General features: G+C 50.9%; 1 protein-coding gene across 2 annotated transcripts in view; it reads right to left on the bottom strand.

The window, feature by feature from the left end:
* Positions 1-3,747, bottom strand: part of XRCC5 (X-ray repair cross complementing 5) — a 74,151-nt gene extending 70,404 nt beyond the window's left edge. The window contains exons 1-2 of one of the 2 annotated variants that reach the window (XM_073305006.2): positions 3,613-3,670; positions 2,231-2,370 (exon numbers count right to left, since the gene is read on the bottom strand). In XM_073305006.2, the coding sequence (XP_073161107.1) occupies positions 2,231-2,260 (30 nt within the window). In that variant the 5' untranslated portion in view covers positions 2,261-2,370; positions 3,613-3,670. Of the gene's footprint in view, positions 1-2,230; positions 2,371-3,612 lie in introns of both variants that reach the window. The other variant, XM_073305005.1, reaches the window with a different exon arrangement.
* Positions 3,748-15,282: the final 11,535 nt, after the last annotated feature.

Here is a 15,282-nt window from a genome sequence, read left to right on the forward strand (position 1 = left end):
GCAAGAAACTTCCCCTTTTTATTACTTGTCCAAAGGCACTTTTTTAAAATTCAGGTCATTCTATTTAAAAGGCGCTGTCTGTGAAAACTATGTTTTCAAACAATTTATTTTTAAAAAGTCAAGCTGATAGCATGTCTTTAAGGAATTTAATCTGCCAGAGATGCATAGGGACAATTCTTTTAATGCTCTTTTTGTGTGTGTCACCTGCAGTGTTGTTCTAACCTTGTTGGTCCCAAGATATTAGAGAGACAAGGTGGATGAGGTAATATCTTTTATTGAACCAACTTCTGTTGGTGAAAGAGACAAGCTTTTGAGCTTGCCCATAGTTCTCTTTCATCAACAGAAATTGGTCCAAAAAAGATATTACCTCACCCACCTTGTCTCTTTTTTTATTGTCCATTACTAAGCTTTGTGCACTCTTCCTCTGCAGTATCTAGTGCTGTTACTGTCAGAGACAGGCTACTTACTATATTGGATGGATCACTCACCTGGTCCACACTGGAAGAGTGCTTACATCGGTTTTCCCTAAACTGATACTGAAAATGGTTTGAATGATAGATCAGACAAAATTGTTTCCAATACCATTTCAGAGAACTTGACAGACACCATTCTCCAACAAGCCAAACACTCTTTCTGGAAGTGAGCTGTAGCTCACGAAAGCTCATGCTCAAATAAATTGGTTAGTCTCTAAAGTGCCACAAGTACTCCTTTTCTTTTTGCGAATACAGACTAACACGGCTGTTACTCTGAAACAGTGCTGAAAATGACTCTCTCAGGTCTACATTTTCAAGTACATAAAAGGTTGTTACAAGGAAGAGGGAGAAAAATTGTTTCTTCTTAACCTCTGAGGATAGGACAAGAAGCAATAGGCTTAAATTGCAGCAAGGGGGGTTTAGATGGACATTAGGAAAAGCTTTCTGTCAGAGTGGTTAAGCACTGAAATAAATTGCCTAGGGAGGTCGTGAAATCTCCATCATTGGGGATCTCTAAGAGTAGGTTGAACAAACACCTGTCAGGGATGGTCTAGAAGACTCTAGATAATACTTAGTCCTGCCTTGAGTGCAAGGGACTGGACTAGATGACCTCTCAAGGTCCCTTCCAGTTCTATGATTAGCCTGCATCTAATTTTCAATATCAGCTTCAAGGATCCATTGCTGGAACCCCTTTCAGGCAGCAGTTAAATTTCCTAATGCAGACAGGATTAACAATATCTGAAACCGTGTTCAAAGCTTTCTGGATATCTAAGCTGAAACCAGGTGGCATTTTACAGAAAGGCACTATTACAGTCCTAAACCTCAGTTCACGGGGCCTAGTTTCATGACTCTCCCAGTGCTTAATCGAGGAAGGGATCTGGATTCAGGCAAAGTGGATGCAGGTATATCCACATTGCAGCCGTGGATGTGAAGGTCAGTGTGTAGACCAGAGGTGGGCAAACTACGACCTGGGGGCCACATCCAACCTGGGGGACACTCCTGCCCAGCCCCTGAGCTCCTGGCCTGGGAGGCTCACCCCCAGCCCCTGCTTTCCCCCTCCCCCGCAGCCTCAGTGCAGCACAATGCTCTGGGCAGCTGGGCAGTGCAGTTGCAGAGCTGCGGCCTGACCTGGTGCTCCAGGCAGCTCGGTAAGGGTCAGGCAGGAGAGTTGGGGGTGGGGGTGTGGATGGGGGCGGGGCAGGCAGGAGAGTTGGGGCGGGGGGGTTGGATGGGGCAGTCAGGAAGGAGGGGGAGATTGGATGGGGTGGCAGGGGGCAGTCAGGGGCAAGGGTTCTGGGGGAAGTTAGGGGACAGGGAGAAGGGGTGGTTGGATGGGGCAGGGGTACCAGGGGGCAGGTAAGGAATGAAGTGGGGGTTGATGGGGCGGCAGGGAGCAGTCAGGGGCGGGAGGTCTAGGGGTGGTCAGGGGGTGTTGGATGGGGCAGGATTCCCGGGGGAGCCATCAGGGGGCAAGAAGGTGGGGGGTGTTGCATAGGAGGCAGGGGCCGGGCTACACCTGGCTGTTTGAGGAGACACAGCCTCCCTAACTGGCCCTCCGTACAATTTTGGAAACCCGATGTAGGCCTCAGGCCAAACAGTTTGCCTGCCCCTGGTGTAGACCTACTAGTACTCTCACTAGCAATAAAGGTAAAGACACCGTGATGCTGGCTTCAGTGTTGGTTGCACAAGAGAGAAGGGGCAAGCAGGTCTGTGCAGCCGGCACTGAAATGTCTTCGCTTCTATTTTGAGGGAGCTACCTGGAGTGGGTATGTCAATACCAGGTGCATTCACACTCCTGGCAGTGACCCAGCTGCACCCTGGGAGCATGCCCGGGTAAACAGGCCAATGGTCGGAGCGGGCAAGGCACTCTCAGCAGCGGTTCTTCACCGGGCACCCTCTACGAACGAAGGACAACCTGGTGATGCAGACACTTGGCCAAGAGTGGGGAGATCAGGGTCTGGCTCCCAGCCTGGCCCGGGGGGGGGGGGGGGGGAGGGGGGGTGTCCTGGCCCAGTCACGCCCCCATTTCCAGCTGTACAATGGGGGTAAAGGCTCATCTCCACCTGGCAGAAGCTGACACCTCGGGGGGGGGGGGGTCGCGGCCCGGGAAGATGCTGAAAACCCGCGGGGGGGGCCGGATTGGGCGGGGGATTGGGCACTGGTGGGCAGAGGCTGGGGGGGGGAGATGGGGACCCGGGTGAGGGGGAACTGACCAGCCAGAGGCCAGGACCCCGGGGGGGGGGGCGGGGGATTGGGCACTGGTGGGCAGAGGCTGGGGGGGGGAGATGGGGACCCGGGTGAGGGGGAACTGACCAGCCAGAGGCCGGGACCCCGGGGGGGGGCGGGGGGTTGGGCACTGGTGGGCAGAGGCTGGGGGGGGGGGGATGGGGACCCGGGTGAGGGGAAATGACCAGCCAGAGGCCGGGACCCCGGGGGGGGGCGGGGGGTTGGGCACTGGTGGGCAGAGGCTGGGGGGGGGGGGGATGGGGACCCGGGTGAGGGGGAAATGACCAGCCAGAGGCCGGGACCCCGGGGGGGGGGGCGGGGGATTGGGCACTGGTGGGCAGAGGCTGGGGATGGGGACCCGGGTGAGGGGAACTGACCAGCCAGAGGCCGGGACCCCGGGGGGGGGGGCGGGGGATTGGGCACTGGTGGGCAGAGGCTGGGGATGGGGACCCGGGTGAGGGGAAATGACCAGCCAGAGGCCGGGACCCCGGGGGGGGGGGCGGGGGGTTGGGCACTGGTGGGCAGAGGCTGGGGGGGGGGGGGATGGGGACCCGGGTGAGGGGAAATGACCAGCCAGAGGCCGGGACCCCGGGGGGGGGGGCGGGGGATTGGGCACTGGTGGGCAGAGGCTGGGGATGGGGACCCGGGTGAGGGGGAACTGAACAGCCAGAGGCCGGGACCCGGGGGGGGGGGCGCTGGCCGGGCGGAGGCTGGAACCCCCCCGCGGGGGCGCTGGCCCGGCAGCAGAGGGAGTCGGGCCCAGCTCACGCCCCCGGTTGGAGCGAGAAGGAAGCGCTGCCGGCGCCCGAGCCCCCCGAGCGGGGGGGGGGAACCGCTCCCCGGGGATGAGAGGGGCCCGAAGCCTTATGGGACCGCGGAGGAGCCTGCCCAGCCCCCCCGCGCCCGCCCTTACCTTGCCGCCTCCCCGCGCCATCTCGCGCCCCGAACCGGGCCGGTGGGTCCCGCGCTCTCCGCGTCCGGCCGGCAACCGGCCCCGCCGCGCTCGCGTTCCGGCCCGACAGCGCCACCCAGCGAGCGCCCCGCGCATGCGCTGCAGCCGGGCGGGGCGGGGCGGGGCGAGCGGGGGAGGTGTAGGGGGAGAGGGGGAGGGGACGGAGGGGAGAAAGTGAAGAGGGAAAGCGGGGGAGGATAGAGGGGGAAGGTGTAGGGGGGAGAGGAGAAGGGGAGGATGGAGGGGGAAGGTGTAGGGGGGAGAGGAGAAGGGGAGGATGGAGGGGGAAGGTGTAGGGGGGAAGGGGGAGAGGAGAAGGGGAGGATGGAGGAGGAAAAGTGAAGAGGGTAAGGGGAAGAGGAGAGGGGGAGGATGGAGGGGGAAGGTGTAGGAGGGAAGGGGGAGAGGAGAAGGGGAGGACGGAGGAAAGAAAGTGAAGAGGGAAAGGAGGGAGGATAGAGGGGGAAGGTGTAGGGGGGAAGGGGGAGAGGAGAAGGGGAGGATGGAGGGGGAAAAGTGGAGAGGGGGAGGACAGGGGGAGAAAATGAAGAGGGAAAGGGGGAGAGGAGCGGGGGAGGACGGAGGGGAGAAAGTGAAGAGGGAAAGGGGGAGAGGAGAGGAGAGGGGGAGGATGGAGGGGGAAGGTGTAGAGGGAAACGGGGAGAGGAGAGGGGGAGGATGGAGGGGGAAAAGTGAAGATGGAAAGGGAGAGGGGGGGAATGGAGGGTGTAGGGGGAAAGGAGAAGGGGAGGACGGAGGGGGGAGGTGTAGGAGAAAACGGGGAGAGGAGAAGGGGAGGATGGAGGGGGAAGGTGTAGAGGGAAACGGGGAGAGAAGGGAAAAAGGACGGGGAAGGTAGCTGGAAAGGGAAACGGGGAGAGGAGAAGGGGAGGATGGACGGGAGGAAATTAGATGGAAAGGGAGGGGGGAATGGAGGATGGACGGGAGGAAGTTAGATGGAAAGGGAGGGGAATGGAGGATGGAGGGGGAAGGTGCGGGGGAAAGGAGAAGGGGAGGATGGAGGGGGGAAATGTAGAGGGAAAGGAGGAGAGGAGAACGGGAGGATGGAGCAGGAGAAGGTAGAGGGAAAGGGGGAGACGTGAAATGGAGGAGGGCCAGGGCTGGAACCCACCCCTAAATTGAGCCTCCATGACCTCAGTCCCCTCACCCACTGTGGGGTGCTCTAGGGAGTCTCAGAGTGGAGTCTGGTGATTCTCTGCTGCAGTCCTCTGTGTATCAGCTCTGATTGACCTCACCAGATCTGACTTCATTGCAGACCCTGCAGTTCTGTCCCTGCTGGGGCAATGACAGTGGCAAGCAGTGACCACACAGCCTCCTTAAAGCAAAGTATCACTGATTTAGAATGAATACATATCAGAAAAAACATATCTTAAAAGCGATAAAACATTCTGTCTGCATCTCCAGCCATTGATTCCCTGGCTCTGGGAAGGCCCCCTGCTTAGACACCCTCCACAGAGTCTCTGTCACAGCCCGTCTCCCTAGACTTGCTGACAAGTAACCCTCTTGTCCCCCAAGAAAAACTTTTTAGCTCTTTCATGTTCTTTTGATCTCTAGCTGCCTAACTTCAGCAAAACAAAACTTGCAGCTTACTTGGGACTGGAGACAAGATTCTTGAAGCTAACAGCTTGACCAGTGGTCTTTCAGTTGTGTTCTGGGGTGTCCTTACCTAGATCTGCTGTATTGCTCCCTCCACAGACCCCTAATAAATTAAAGCAATACAGTCATAAAAAAAAATCTAGGAACCCAATATACAATCACTTCCCCTCACTAGCCTGGTCATACACAGTCTTCATAAAACAGTTACTAATTCATAGATTAGTGCATAGCAATTCCATGTCTATCATATATGGCATCCTCGTCTTACTGTCCAATGATCTCTGAACACAGTTCCCGCCAAAACCCACCAATGCGCCAATCCTGTGTCAGCCTGCTTTGAGGATGCTGGTGCTTAAGGGATTCCCTCACCCCAGCACACTCTCATTGTCCAGAAATATAGGGCAGCTAGGCAGCGTAGAGAAAATGTTACAGGAAAGCAGGTACAGGGAAAACCCAGGGAACAACTGCGTGGGGGGGGAAACAAGGCACTGCCTTGTTTATTCATTCACTGCTCAGGTTCATCACCCTGAGAACGTAAGAGAAGAAACAACTGATGGAGGCACACAGACGGATGGGGAAATACAAGGAAACAATGGGACAATATTGGTCAGTGTGATCCACAGGGGTCTCAGTGCACCAGCCTCTTAACCATTGTAAAGTTTTTTGAAGACCTCGCAGCAAAGGAGAGTTTGAAGGAGGGATCTGAAAGAGGATAATGAGGTCCTGATTTTCGGTTACTCCATTCCAGAGTAAAGGATGAAATTCCAGCCCCCAGCATTTGCTCAATATCCTGGTGTTTTTTCTGAACCATGGCCTAGGTGTTCCCCTGAAACCCTAGAGTTGACCTAGAAACCTAGCTGCAGGCATTGTGCCAAAACCCTTCTTCCGGATGTTGGCTCAGAACCATCTCCGTCCATTCCCCAATGAACCCTGGTCCTAGGCATTGGCCCAGAGGTCTGGCTCAGATGTGCGGAAAGGCTGGTGAAACTGACTCAATGTTAAAAGTTGAAACCACGTAATCTTTCCCCCATTTGTAATCCTCTTTCTTCTGCAGTAGGCATTTGTTACTGTCTCTTCATAGAATCATAGAATATCAGGGTTGGAAGGGACCTCAGAAGATCATCTAGTCCAACCCCCTGCTCAAAGCAGGACCAATCCCCAACTAAATCATCCCAGACAGGGCTTTGTCAAGCCTGACCTTAAACACCTCAAAGGAAGACGATTCCACCACCTCCCTAGGTAACGCATTCCAGTGCTTCACCACCCTCCTAGTGAAAAAGTTTTTCCTAATGTCCATCCTTGAATATATGTGATTTTATAAATATCTCAGGGAAATACACAGACAATTAACCCAAACAACCTCACTCCCCACCTCCTGGGGTCTATTTACACCATCGAAAGAAACCCTCTCTAATCACTTCTGAATCAAGTTTCAGTTCTTGATTTCATCTCTCAAGTCTACACAGAGCCTCCTTGTCATCAGGATTGATTAATGGGCTCCATCTGGGGATGCCAGAGCATTTCTGGCCTGGATTGAAACTGAAATGTCTTTGCTTATAATGCCTGCCAAAGAGACTTGATTAATTGGTTATTTTCATTTTATAGAATGCCAGGCTCTAGCTATAAATAATAAACATGTGAAATCTACACAGAAGAAGAAGCCAGGGCAATCCAGATAATCCTGCCTGCAAGAAAGGGACTGGGAATCCTAATCTCGTCACCTTCCTCAACAGAAGGTGCTCTCATTCCTTTCTGCCTTTGGTCCTTTCTTGGTACCCCAGGAAAACAAGGCCTGGCTTGAACAAACACAGCCTGAGGCAGTAGTTATGAGGAGGCTGCCCAGTGCTTGACTTCATTCAGCCCCTTTCCAAGGGAGCAAGGAAAATAGCCTCCCTGTTTTGTTACAAGAAGGAGTGCATTATCCAGGCAGCTGCAGCTGTGACCCAGCTGGGCCTGGCAGCCCTTGTCAAGCGTGAATGGGTTCAGGGTGAGGTGAGCGATAGCTCTTTCGCCTTTCTCCCTGCTGGAGCTATACAACATAATGTAGATCCTGACTTAAGGGTTCCTGCAGCCAAAATTCCACGGGGTGGGAAATGGAGTGGGGAGTGTTAAAGTCTGGGGGAACAGAGCCCAATAACTTTATTGAAATAAATAACCTTTCACAGAAGAGTTACATCAGATCACATTAGGAGACCTGCATGGGTCCTCTTACATGGCAGAGCTTTAACTACATGGGCCTGCAAAACAAGACATGACCTGGGAGTCTGCCCCAGGTTTCACATAGTGAAGCAAGCGGCTAATGACAGGCCCAGGGTACTATGATCCATGTGGGAGAAAATCTTGACCCCCCCCCACCCCCAATTTATAATGATGAAAGCCTGACCTTAAACCTTAAATCTGGCATTTCCTAATCTTTTTTATTCTTGATTTGCAACCTTAAAGATCTTTTAACATAGTTTTTTGGATGTCACTGTAGCTTATGTTAGGTTATTTTTCCTCTTTGTAGACTAGCCAGTGGAGGGCAACATGATCACATTTAAGCAGATCAAACATTTTCTCCTGTGCAGGGGATTAGTAACATATGCACCAGCCAGTACATTTTTTGTAGTAGGATCTCAAATTTAGCAAAGGGATTTATGAATTCAACAACTGCAGAAAAGTACCCAAGACTAAAAAAATACAAAAAAACCCAACAGCCCTTCCCTGAATTTCCACTTCTTAAACATTTGTTGTTAAAAGATTCCCCCGCGGCAGAGCCCTGATACACCCGGTTTCTGCTCCGAGTACTGTTGACTAAGTTCTAAATCCTTGGGTTAACAAAAAGTTTCTAAAGGAGACGATGAAAGACACTTTAATTCTAGTATTGCAAAAGGCAAAATATTACTCATTGTAAAGCTACTGGCAACCTGACAGCTGTCCCTGGTATTAAAATAATTCTGAAGTAGATTTTGCTGGGTTAGATGTTTAAATCTGCTCCAACGTATGTTTGCATTACCATGATTTATATTGCTACCTCCAATTTGGTGCCTGATTTTATTTATTCATGAGTAGCCCCTGTGGCTTCACTGGGGTTGCTTATATAAGGGTTGCAGGACTGGGTCCTTAAACAGTAGGTCAAGAGGGTTCTTCTATCAAAGGTCATGGCTCCAGGTTGGTAGGAGGAGTGGAAACCTTCCAAAAGAATAGCAAATAGATTGGGTGAATCTGGAATAAAGGAGAACAGACAAGGTAAATAGGTGAGAAAGAGATAATAAATATGGGGCCAAATTACATTGCAATTTGGACAGCAGGAAAAAAAACCAGGCATGGTAGAACTCAGCAGGGCTACATTCTGCCTAGAAGGGAGGCACTGGCCGCTATTGTGCTATAGGTTACCAAAAACTAGATTATCTCAGAAGAAGCACCATCCTACACTTCTTATTCTTTACATGCTCTCAGTTTCACAATCAGGTCATTTGTAGCTCCCTTGCATTCCTGGGTTTATGCAGTAGGTTATTGTTTGTTTGTTGCCTTTAGCAATCCAGATGCAGCTGCTGCTTTCCTAGGAAATGCTTTCACGCAGTGTGGTTTTCTGGGCAACATGGCTAAAATAATTAATGCCATCAAGCTTCTGCAGTTGGTTCAGAATAAATGAAATCCTCTAAATCCCACCATCCCCACCCCCACCAACAGTGTGTCTGCACGCATACACACACTCACGAGGGCCACAGATTAGTCCTCATGGAGGAGGAATTTGTCCCACATTCATCAAATCAGAGAGAGAGACGGCTGAGGGACGGGGGGGAGAGAGATTCTTCATCTGTCTGTAAGGCAGGCAGAGAGCCAACCTCTGCTTTGTAAAGGCTGTGCGTGACTCTCTTTCCTAGCGGAATGGATGAACCCACTCTGGAAGTCCCACTTAACTTCCAGCTACTAGAAGTTGATTGGAATTATGCTGGAAGGATGAAGGTTGGGGAAGCACTTTTTATCGGAGCAACTATCTAGTTTGTGCACCCCAGAAGTAGGATATTTTAGGATGTGATGCAGGTTGACATGATGGCCAGCCTCCAGAGCAGCCTTTTCTTAACCTTTAATTATTATAAATAGCCTTTCATTGATATAAACCCTAATATGCTTCCATTTCAGGCACTGGAAGCAGCCTTATACAGTCAGAGAGTCAGGCAATGCAACGGAGCGGAGCTATATGCAGTACTGTTTGAATCGCAGCCAGAATTGTTTCAGATTCAAAAGCAAAGACTCTGGATTAATGCCCAGCACAGGCATGGTAGAAACACTGCAGTTTGCCTTTCATATTTTGAACTGCTAGGAGCACAGCTGCAAGTGCATGAGACAGCCCGACTAGAGTAAAACAAACTGCATTTCCTTTACTCCTCTCTAATCTATATCCCCTCTTAGCTGTATTTTCTAACTGATCACCTCCATGATCTCATGGAAGATAGGTCCATCAATGGCTAGCTGCCCAGATGGTCTGGGATGCAACCCCATGCTCTGAACGTCCCTGGCCTCTGTTTGTCAGAAGGGGGGAATGGGTGACGGGGATGGATCACTTGATGATGGCCTGTTCTGTTCATTCCCTCTGGAGCACCTGGCATTGATCCCTGCAGGAAGGCAGGATACTAGGCTAGATGGACCATTGGTCTGACCCAGTATGGCCGTTCTTATGCATTTAGGATTTAGAATGCATAGTGACCTAAGAAAATAAAAAGTAAACATCTCTAGCCACTTATAATTAAGTCTAAGATTTTGTCACGGATATTTTTCTTAAAAGTCAGGGACAGGTCATGGGCAATAATGAAAAATTCACAGAAGCCAGTGACTTGTCCCTGACTTTTACTAAAAATATCCATGACCAAATGGGGAGCCTGGGCAGCTGAGGGAGGGCTGGGAGCTCCAGGGTCCCCCTCTGCTGGCAGCTTGGAGCTGCAGGGGTCTCCCCTGCCTCCTGCAGAGAACTCCACGGGTTCCCCCTGCTGCCCACGGAGACAGAGAGCTCTGGGAGTCCCCCCTGCTGTCTGCGGCAGCTGAGAGCTCTGGGAATACCCCCTGCTGCCTACGGTGGCAGGGAACAGCAGGGGTCCCTCCACAACCTGTAGCTGCCAGGAGCTCCAGGAATCCCCCCTGCCACCAGCGGGGAGCTGCGGGAATCCCCCTGCTACCCGCATGGCCAGGAGTTGCAGGGGGTCTGCCTGCCACTGGCGGTGGCCGGGACCTGTGGGGGCTCCCTGCCTCCGCAGGCAGGGGAGGACCCTGCAGCTTCCAGCCAGCGCTGGCTGAAGTCACGGAAATCTTTGGAAGTCATGAAATCCGTGACTTCATCACAGCCTTATTTATAATCACTTAAAATCTATCTTTCTGCAGTTAATACACTTGGATGGGGGCATTTGCTGGTGTCTCTTTCTATACAGTTCATGAGTGACTTACAGACCATTCATGCAATTTAGCTGGGTATGTCTCTGTATGCTCCTGAGTGATAACAGCACCTGGAGGGGTTTGCTGCTTGTCACTAGCAAAGCATCATGAGAGCCAGTCTACGCTGGAGAGTTAAAGGGGCACAGCAGTCCCAGATCGTACCCCAGGGATCCTGTCACATCTACTGATACAAATAAATATTTTGGTTTGAAGATGCCATTCTGAGTCTCTGTATCATCTCATAGTCATCGCTCCCAAAAGTGAATCTGTTTAGGTGGCCAAACATGGCCAGACCTGAGGAAGAGTCATGGTTACTACACAGGGACGCTGTAGGCCTGATCTACCAGTGGGGTGAATCAAGGGATTTCACCTGGAGAGAAGTGAAGGGCTGGGGCCTGTTGCTTGAAAGGGTGCAGTCAGGAGTGGCCTACGCAGGGTCAAATGTTTGCCCACCCCTGTGCTAGTGCAACTATTAGAAACTATTTACTTATCTCTTATACTCCCCTGAAAAATGGTGTCCCAACAACTCTGGAGGTGATAGGTCAAATAGGCTGACGACCTTCTTCCCTAGGTCCAGCACCTTGGTCCTGTCCCATCACAACAGGATCCTGAGCCCCCTCAACCTTCACACTGGACTAGAGGGAGGAATTTCATATCTGCTCCTCCAGCAAGGGAATTCCCTCATGGCAACATGCGTCATACCAGGAACACCCAATTACCATTTTCAGGACAACATAATAAGGTACCACCAGTCTTTTACGGATGGCTGAACTTCGTTGTAAGGAAGCTAGGTCTCCTCTGTGTCCATTCTGGTGCGTCTTATGCTGCTGCTGTGTCCCCCACTAAGCCCTTACTGGGAAAGATGAGCCAGTTTTTTTCAAGGAGTAGCCGCTGTTGGCCAAGAGAAGATAACACAGAAGGTCTAATTAAGGGTTTGCCCTCCCCTACCAGGAAGAGCAGGACTGCTCTTGAGTTCAAGTCAGCATGGTATGTACGTCCTTTGATGTTTCTGCCGACGCAAGGGGAAACCAGACTCAGCAACCCCACTTTCAAATGGTACAGACAGGCACAATGGTCGAGAACGTTGGATTCCTACGGAAGCTCCCTTGTACAGCTGTAAACAGCAGCAAGGAGTCTTTGGGTATGTCTGCAAAAAAACCCAAAAATCCCAGCCCATGGCAGAAGTCTCAGAGCACAACCAACTTGGGCTAACGCCACAGGGGCTAAAAACAGGAGAGCAGATGTTCGGGCTTAGGCTGGAGCCAAGGTTCTGGGACCTTCCCCCCTCGCTCCAGCCTGACCCCTACTGTCTACGCAGCTATTTTTAGCCCCGGAGCACAAGCCCTGCAAGCCGGAGTCAGTTGACTGAGGCTCACAGTTGCTGCCATGAGGGTATTTTTGTGTGGAGTAGACACAACCAAAGAGTAAGTGGGTTCCAGTATGCAACTCTGTCTTCTCTCTCAGTCCTATGGGTCGATGTGGGTTCTCCTCTACTATCACTAACACGGAAGGAACAGGGGACTCTCAAAGGATCCCCTGAACGATTTCAGCAATTAATAAATTCTAGGGAGTTTCTTCCCCGTCTATGAAATTCTAGCAAATGTATAAAACTGCCCTGGGTCGGCGCAGTAACTGCATGGCTGCCAGCACGGTCACAAGTTAATCCGCGGCCGCAGCAAACAGAGGGTGGTATTATCTAGCCATTCTCTGAGTCCCTGGGAAGAGAGATGGGAAAGGGGGTTTGAAATCTGAGTGACAGCTCTCCCTGGCTAAGACCATCCTGGCACACAAAGCAATGCTAATGCTGGTTTTATAGGCCAATGGAGGACTCTCCCATAGTGGGAAAATCTGCAGCGGGTGTAAGGCTCCATAACAGCTCCTATATACCCAGCCCAGGCTTAGGGACATGTCTGTGGGAAGAAAGGAGGCATGGTTAGGGCATTTCTATGCCCAGATACTCCCTGGACTGCCCGCTGACAGAAGGGTGTAAGTTGGAGCAACCCTGAGGCTACTCCAATGTTGGTCAGTAACTGGACACAAGGCAAGGGAGCATAAAGCCACCTTTGCCCTTGCAGCTTAGATGTAGCCCAGGATCGGCGCCTTCTTATTGCCTCTCTCCTCAAGTAAAACCACTCCAGTTTCACCTGATGGCTCCTGCCACTGCCTCCAGCAAAGAGGGTGAAGTCCGGAGTGAATATCTCCAAAATGGAGGAATCACCCACTCCCACACCTTGCACGCTGTCTTTAGACATCACAAAGGAGCAGTAAAGGGCACACACTTTCTTTGTGCTTTGCCATTCATCTTTGAGTCATTGAAACAAAATAGCTTTTCATCACCGCCCTCAGGAGCTGCAGGCTACAGCATGAATGTGAAAGCCTTAGCACTGGAGAGATGTGCACCTGGCTGGCTCTGAGCCCAGTGGATAACCGGCAAGGAAAATCAAACCAAAGAGTGATCATTTGTGTAATAAAAAGTAAAAGCTAGGTGGAAGTCAGTGCCCGAAGACTGTCTTGGCGCCATACAGGAATGGATCAATGCAAAGACTTGTTAATAATTTCAGACACAATGTTAATTTGAGACTCTAGACAGAGACAATTTATGATCCTTCATCAGCACAGAAAACAATAGCATTGTGTGACTTTTTTTTTTTTTAATACAAAGTCAAGTAAGAAGGTGACAAAATGCATCCCAAAGCCAGATGCATCTTTACTCTCCACCAGGGCAGCCAGGATTGGAGGGGGAAAGCACAGTCAAAAAGCAACAGAGACTGTTCCTTTACATTAAAACCAACATCCAAACAAGGGCAGCCGGATACACATTCAGCCACTGGGACTGATTCCTGGGGATCCCTGCAGGTTGACAATGGCACACAAGCAAAAATATTCATGAGCTTTTAAACAGCGAGGGGAGGAATGAAGCAAGCGGTTGTGCTTTTTTTCAATCACATCCAGTTCTTAAGCTTACGGATACTTTGCAGCATTAGGCAAGTAGGTGGGAGGGGGAAAAAAAACAAAACAGTCTAGCATTTTGGTTTTCGAAAGGTCCTAAAGCTACTACAAATAGCACCAGAAGTCACCCAGGGTCCAAACCTGTTCCCACTGAAGTCAGTGGTGGACCATCCTACCGAGGACAACAGGAGTCGGCGCAGACCTGGTATTTATATCCAAGTAGAAAACAGATTACATATCATCCAGGTATAGCCCATTCAAAGGGCTTCATAGGGCAATTTCAGCATGTGTGTATGAGGAGGACAGTTCATCTGACCCTCCCTTGGGTGTACGTGGCAGTAAGAGGCACACATTTGATTTCGGCTGCTCCTCTCCAGCAGGCAGCTTCCCATCTTTTGGATAAATCCAAGAGCAGAGCAGAGAACAGACACTGTACAAAGCTGTAGTGTCTAGTATTTGCCATCAAAGCCCTCTGGAAGCTAAAGGGCCCTTTATGCTGTTGACTCAGGTCTGAGCATTCACTGTTTGACTTGAATAGTAGCTGAACTGCTCTTCTCTTCCTTCTCCACCTGCAGTGATGCCTGCCTGGCTGCCTTCCCGGCCCCAGCACCCACTGTGAACTCTATGCAGCAGACCCAAAGTAAACAAAACAGTCTTCTGAATCAACCTGGTGCTCTTGTAAGGAGGATAGGAGGCTGGCAGTGTCTCATAAGGGAGCGTTCTCATGACTAACCTTCTCCCAGCTTTGTACAACTTAAGCTCTTCCAGACTTCTGTGCACCTGCTGTTCCCAAGTGAGGTATTTCAGAATGGATCAGTGGCCCTGGGCCAATTGAAACAGACTGCCAAGGCTCAGCCACTTACCTCTTCATTTCTTACTACAGACGTCAGAAGACAGGAAAAAGCGACGGGTCAGGCCCCTAGGAAAACGACTCCAGGAGACCAGCTTTGTGGGAGGCACCAGCTTTGCTTGAATTGGCCCCAATGCTGAATAGAGTTGTGATTTTCTGAGAGGAAGGTATTTCCTATTGTCTCACAAGGTTTGTTTCCTACCAGAGAGGACCCACTGTCTTTAAGAAGCTGCTACTGGAGTGAGACTGGGCTACTGGACAATTGCAAATAGACCATATCTATTAGAGGAGACCAGGAGTCAGGACTCACTTGTTCCATTCATGGCTAGACCAGTGAGGTGCTGGGTGATCTTTAGCAAGTCACTCAGCTTCCACATACCACAGTTCCCTACCTATAAAATAGGCATAGCACCCCCACCTGGCAATGGCAATGCAAGGATTCACAGAAGTTCTCAGAGTGCTTTGAGATCCTTGGCTGAGGGGATAAGACCAAAGAATAACAGATTGGCACAATTTGTGCTTCAGTCCAGAGTTGATTCAAATGTCTTTGGTCCAGAGTTTCTGTCTCCCCTACCATAATTACACCTACTCTTTCCAAGTTAAGGAGCATTCGTTTAGGAGCTGAACATTGCACAGTGATTTAAAAGACACCAAAAAGAAAAGGAGGACTTGTGGCACCTTAGAGACTAACCAATTTATTTGAGCATAAGCTTTCGTGAGCTACAGCTCACTTCATCGGATGCTGTAGCTCACGAAAGCTTATGCTCAAATAAATTGGTTAGTCTCTAAGGTGCCACAAGTACTCC

The sequence above is a fragment of the Lepidochelys kempii genome, chromosome 11 (assembly GCF_965140285.1).
Source record: "Lepidochelys kempii isolate rLepKem1 chromosome 11, rLepKem1.hap1, whole genome shotgun sequence".
NCBI classification, from domain to species: Eukaryota; Metazoa; Chordata; order Testudines; family Cheloniidae; genus Lepidochelys; species Lepidochelys kempii.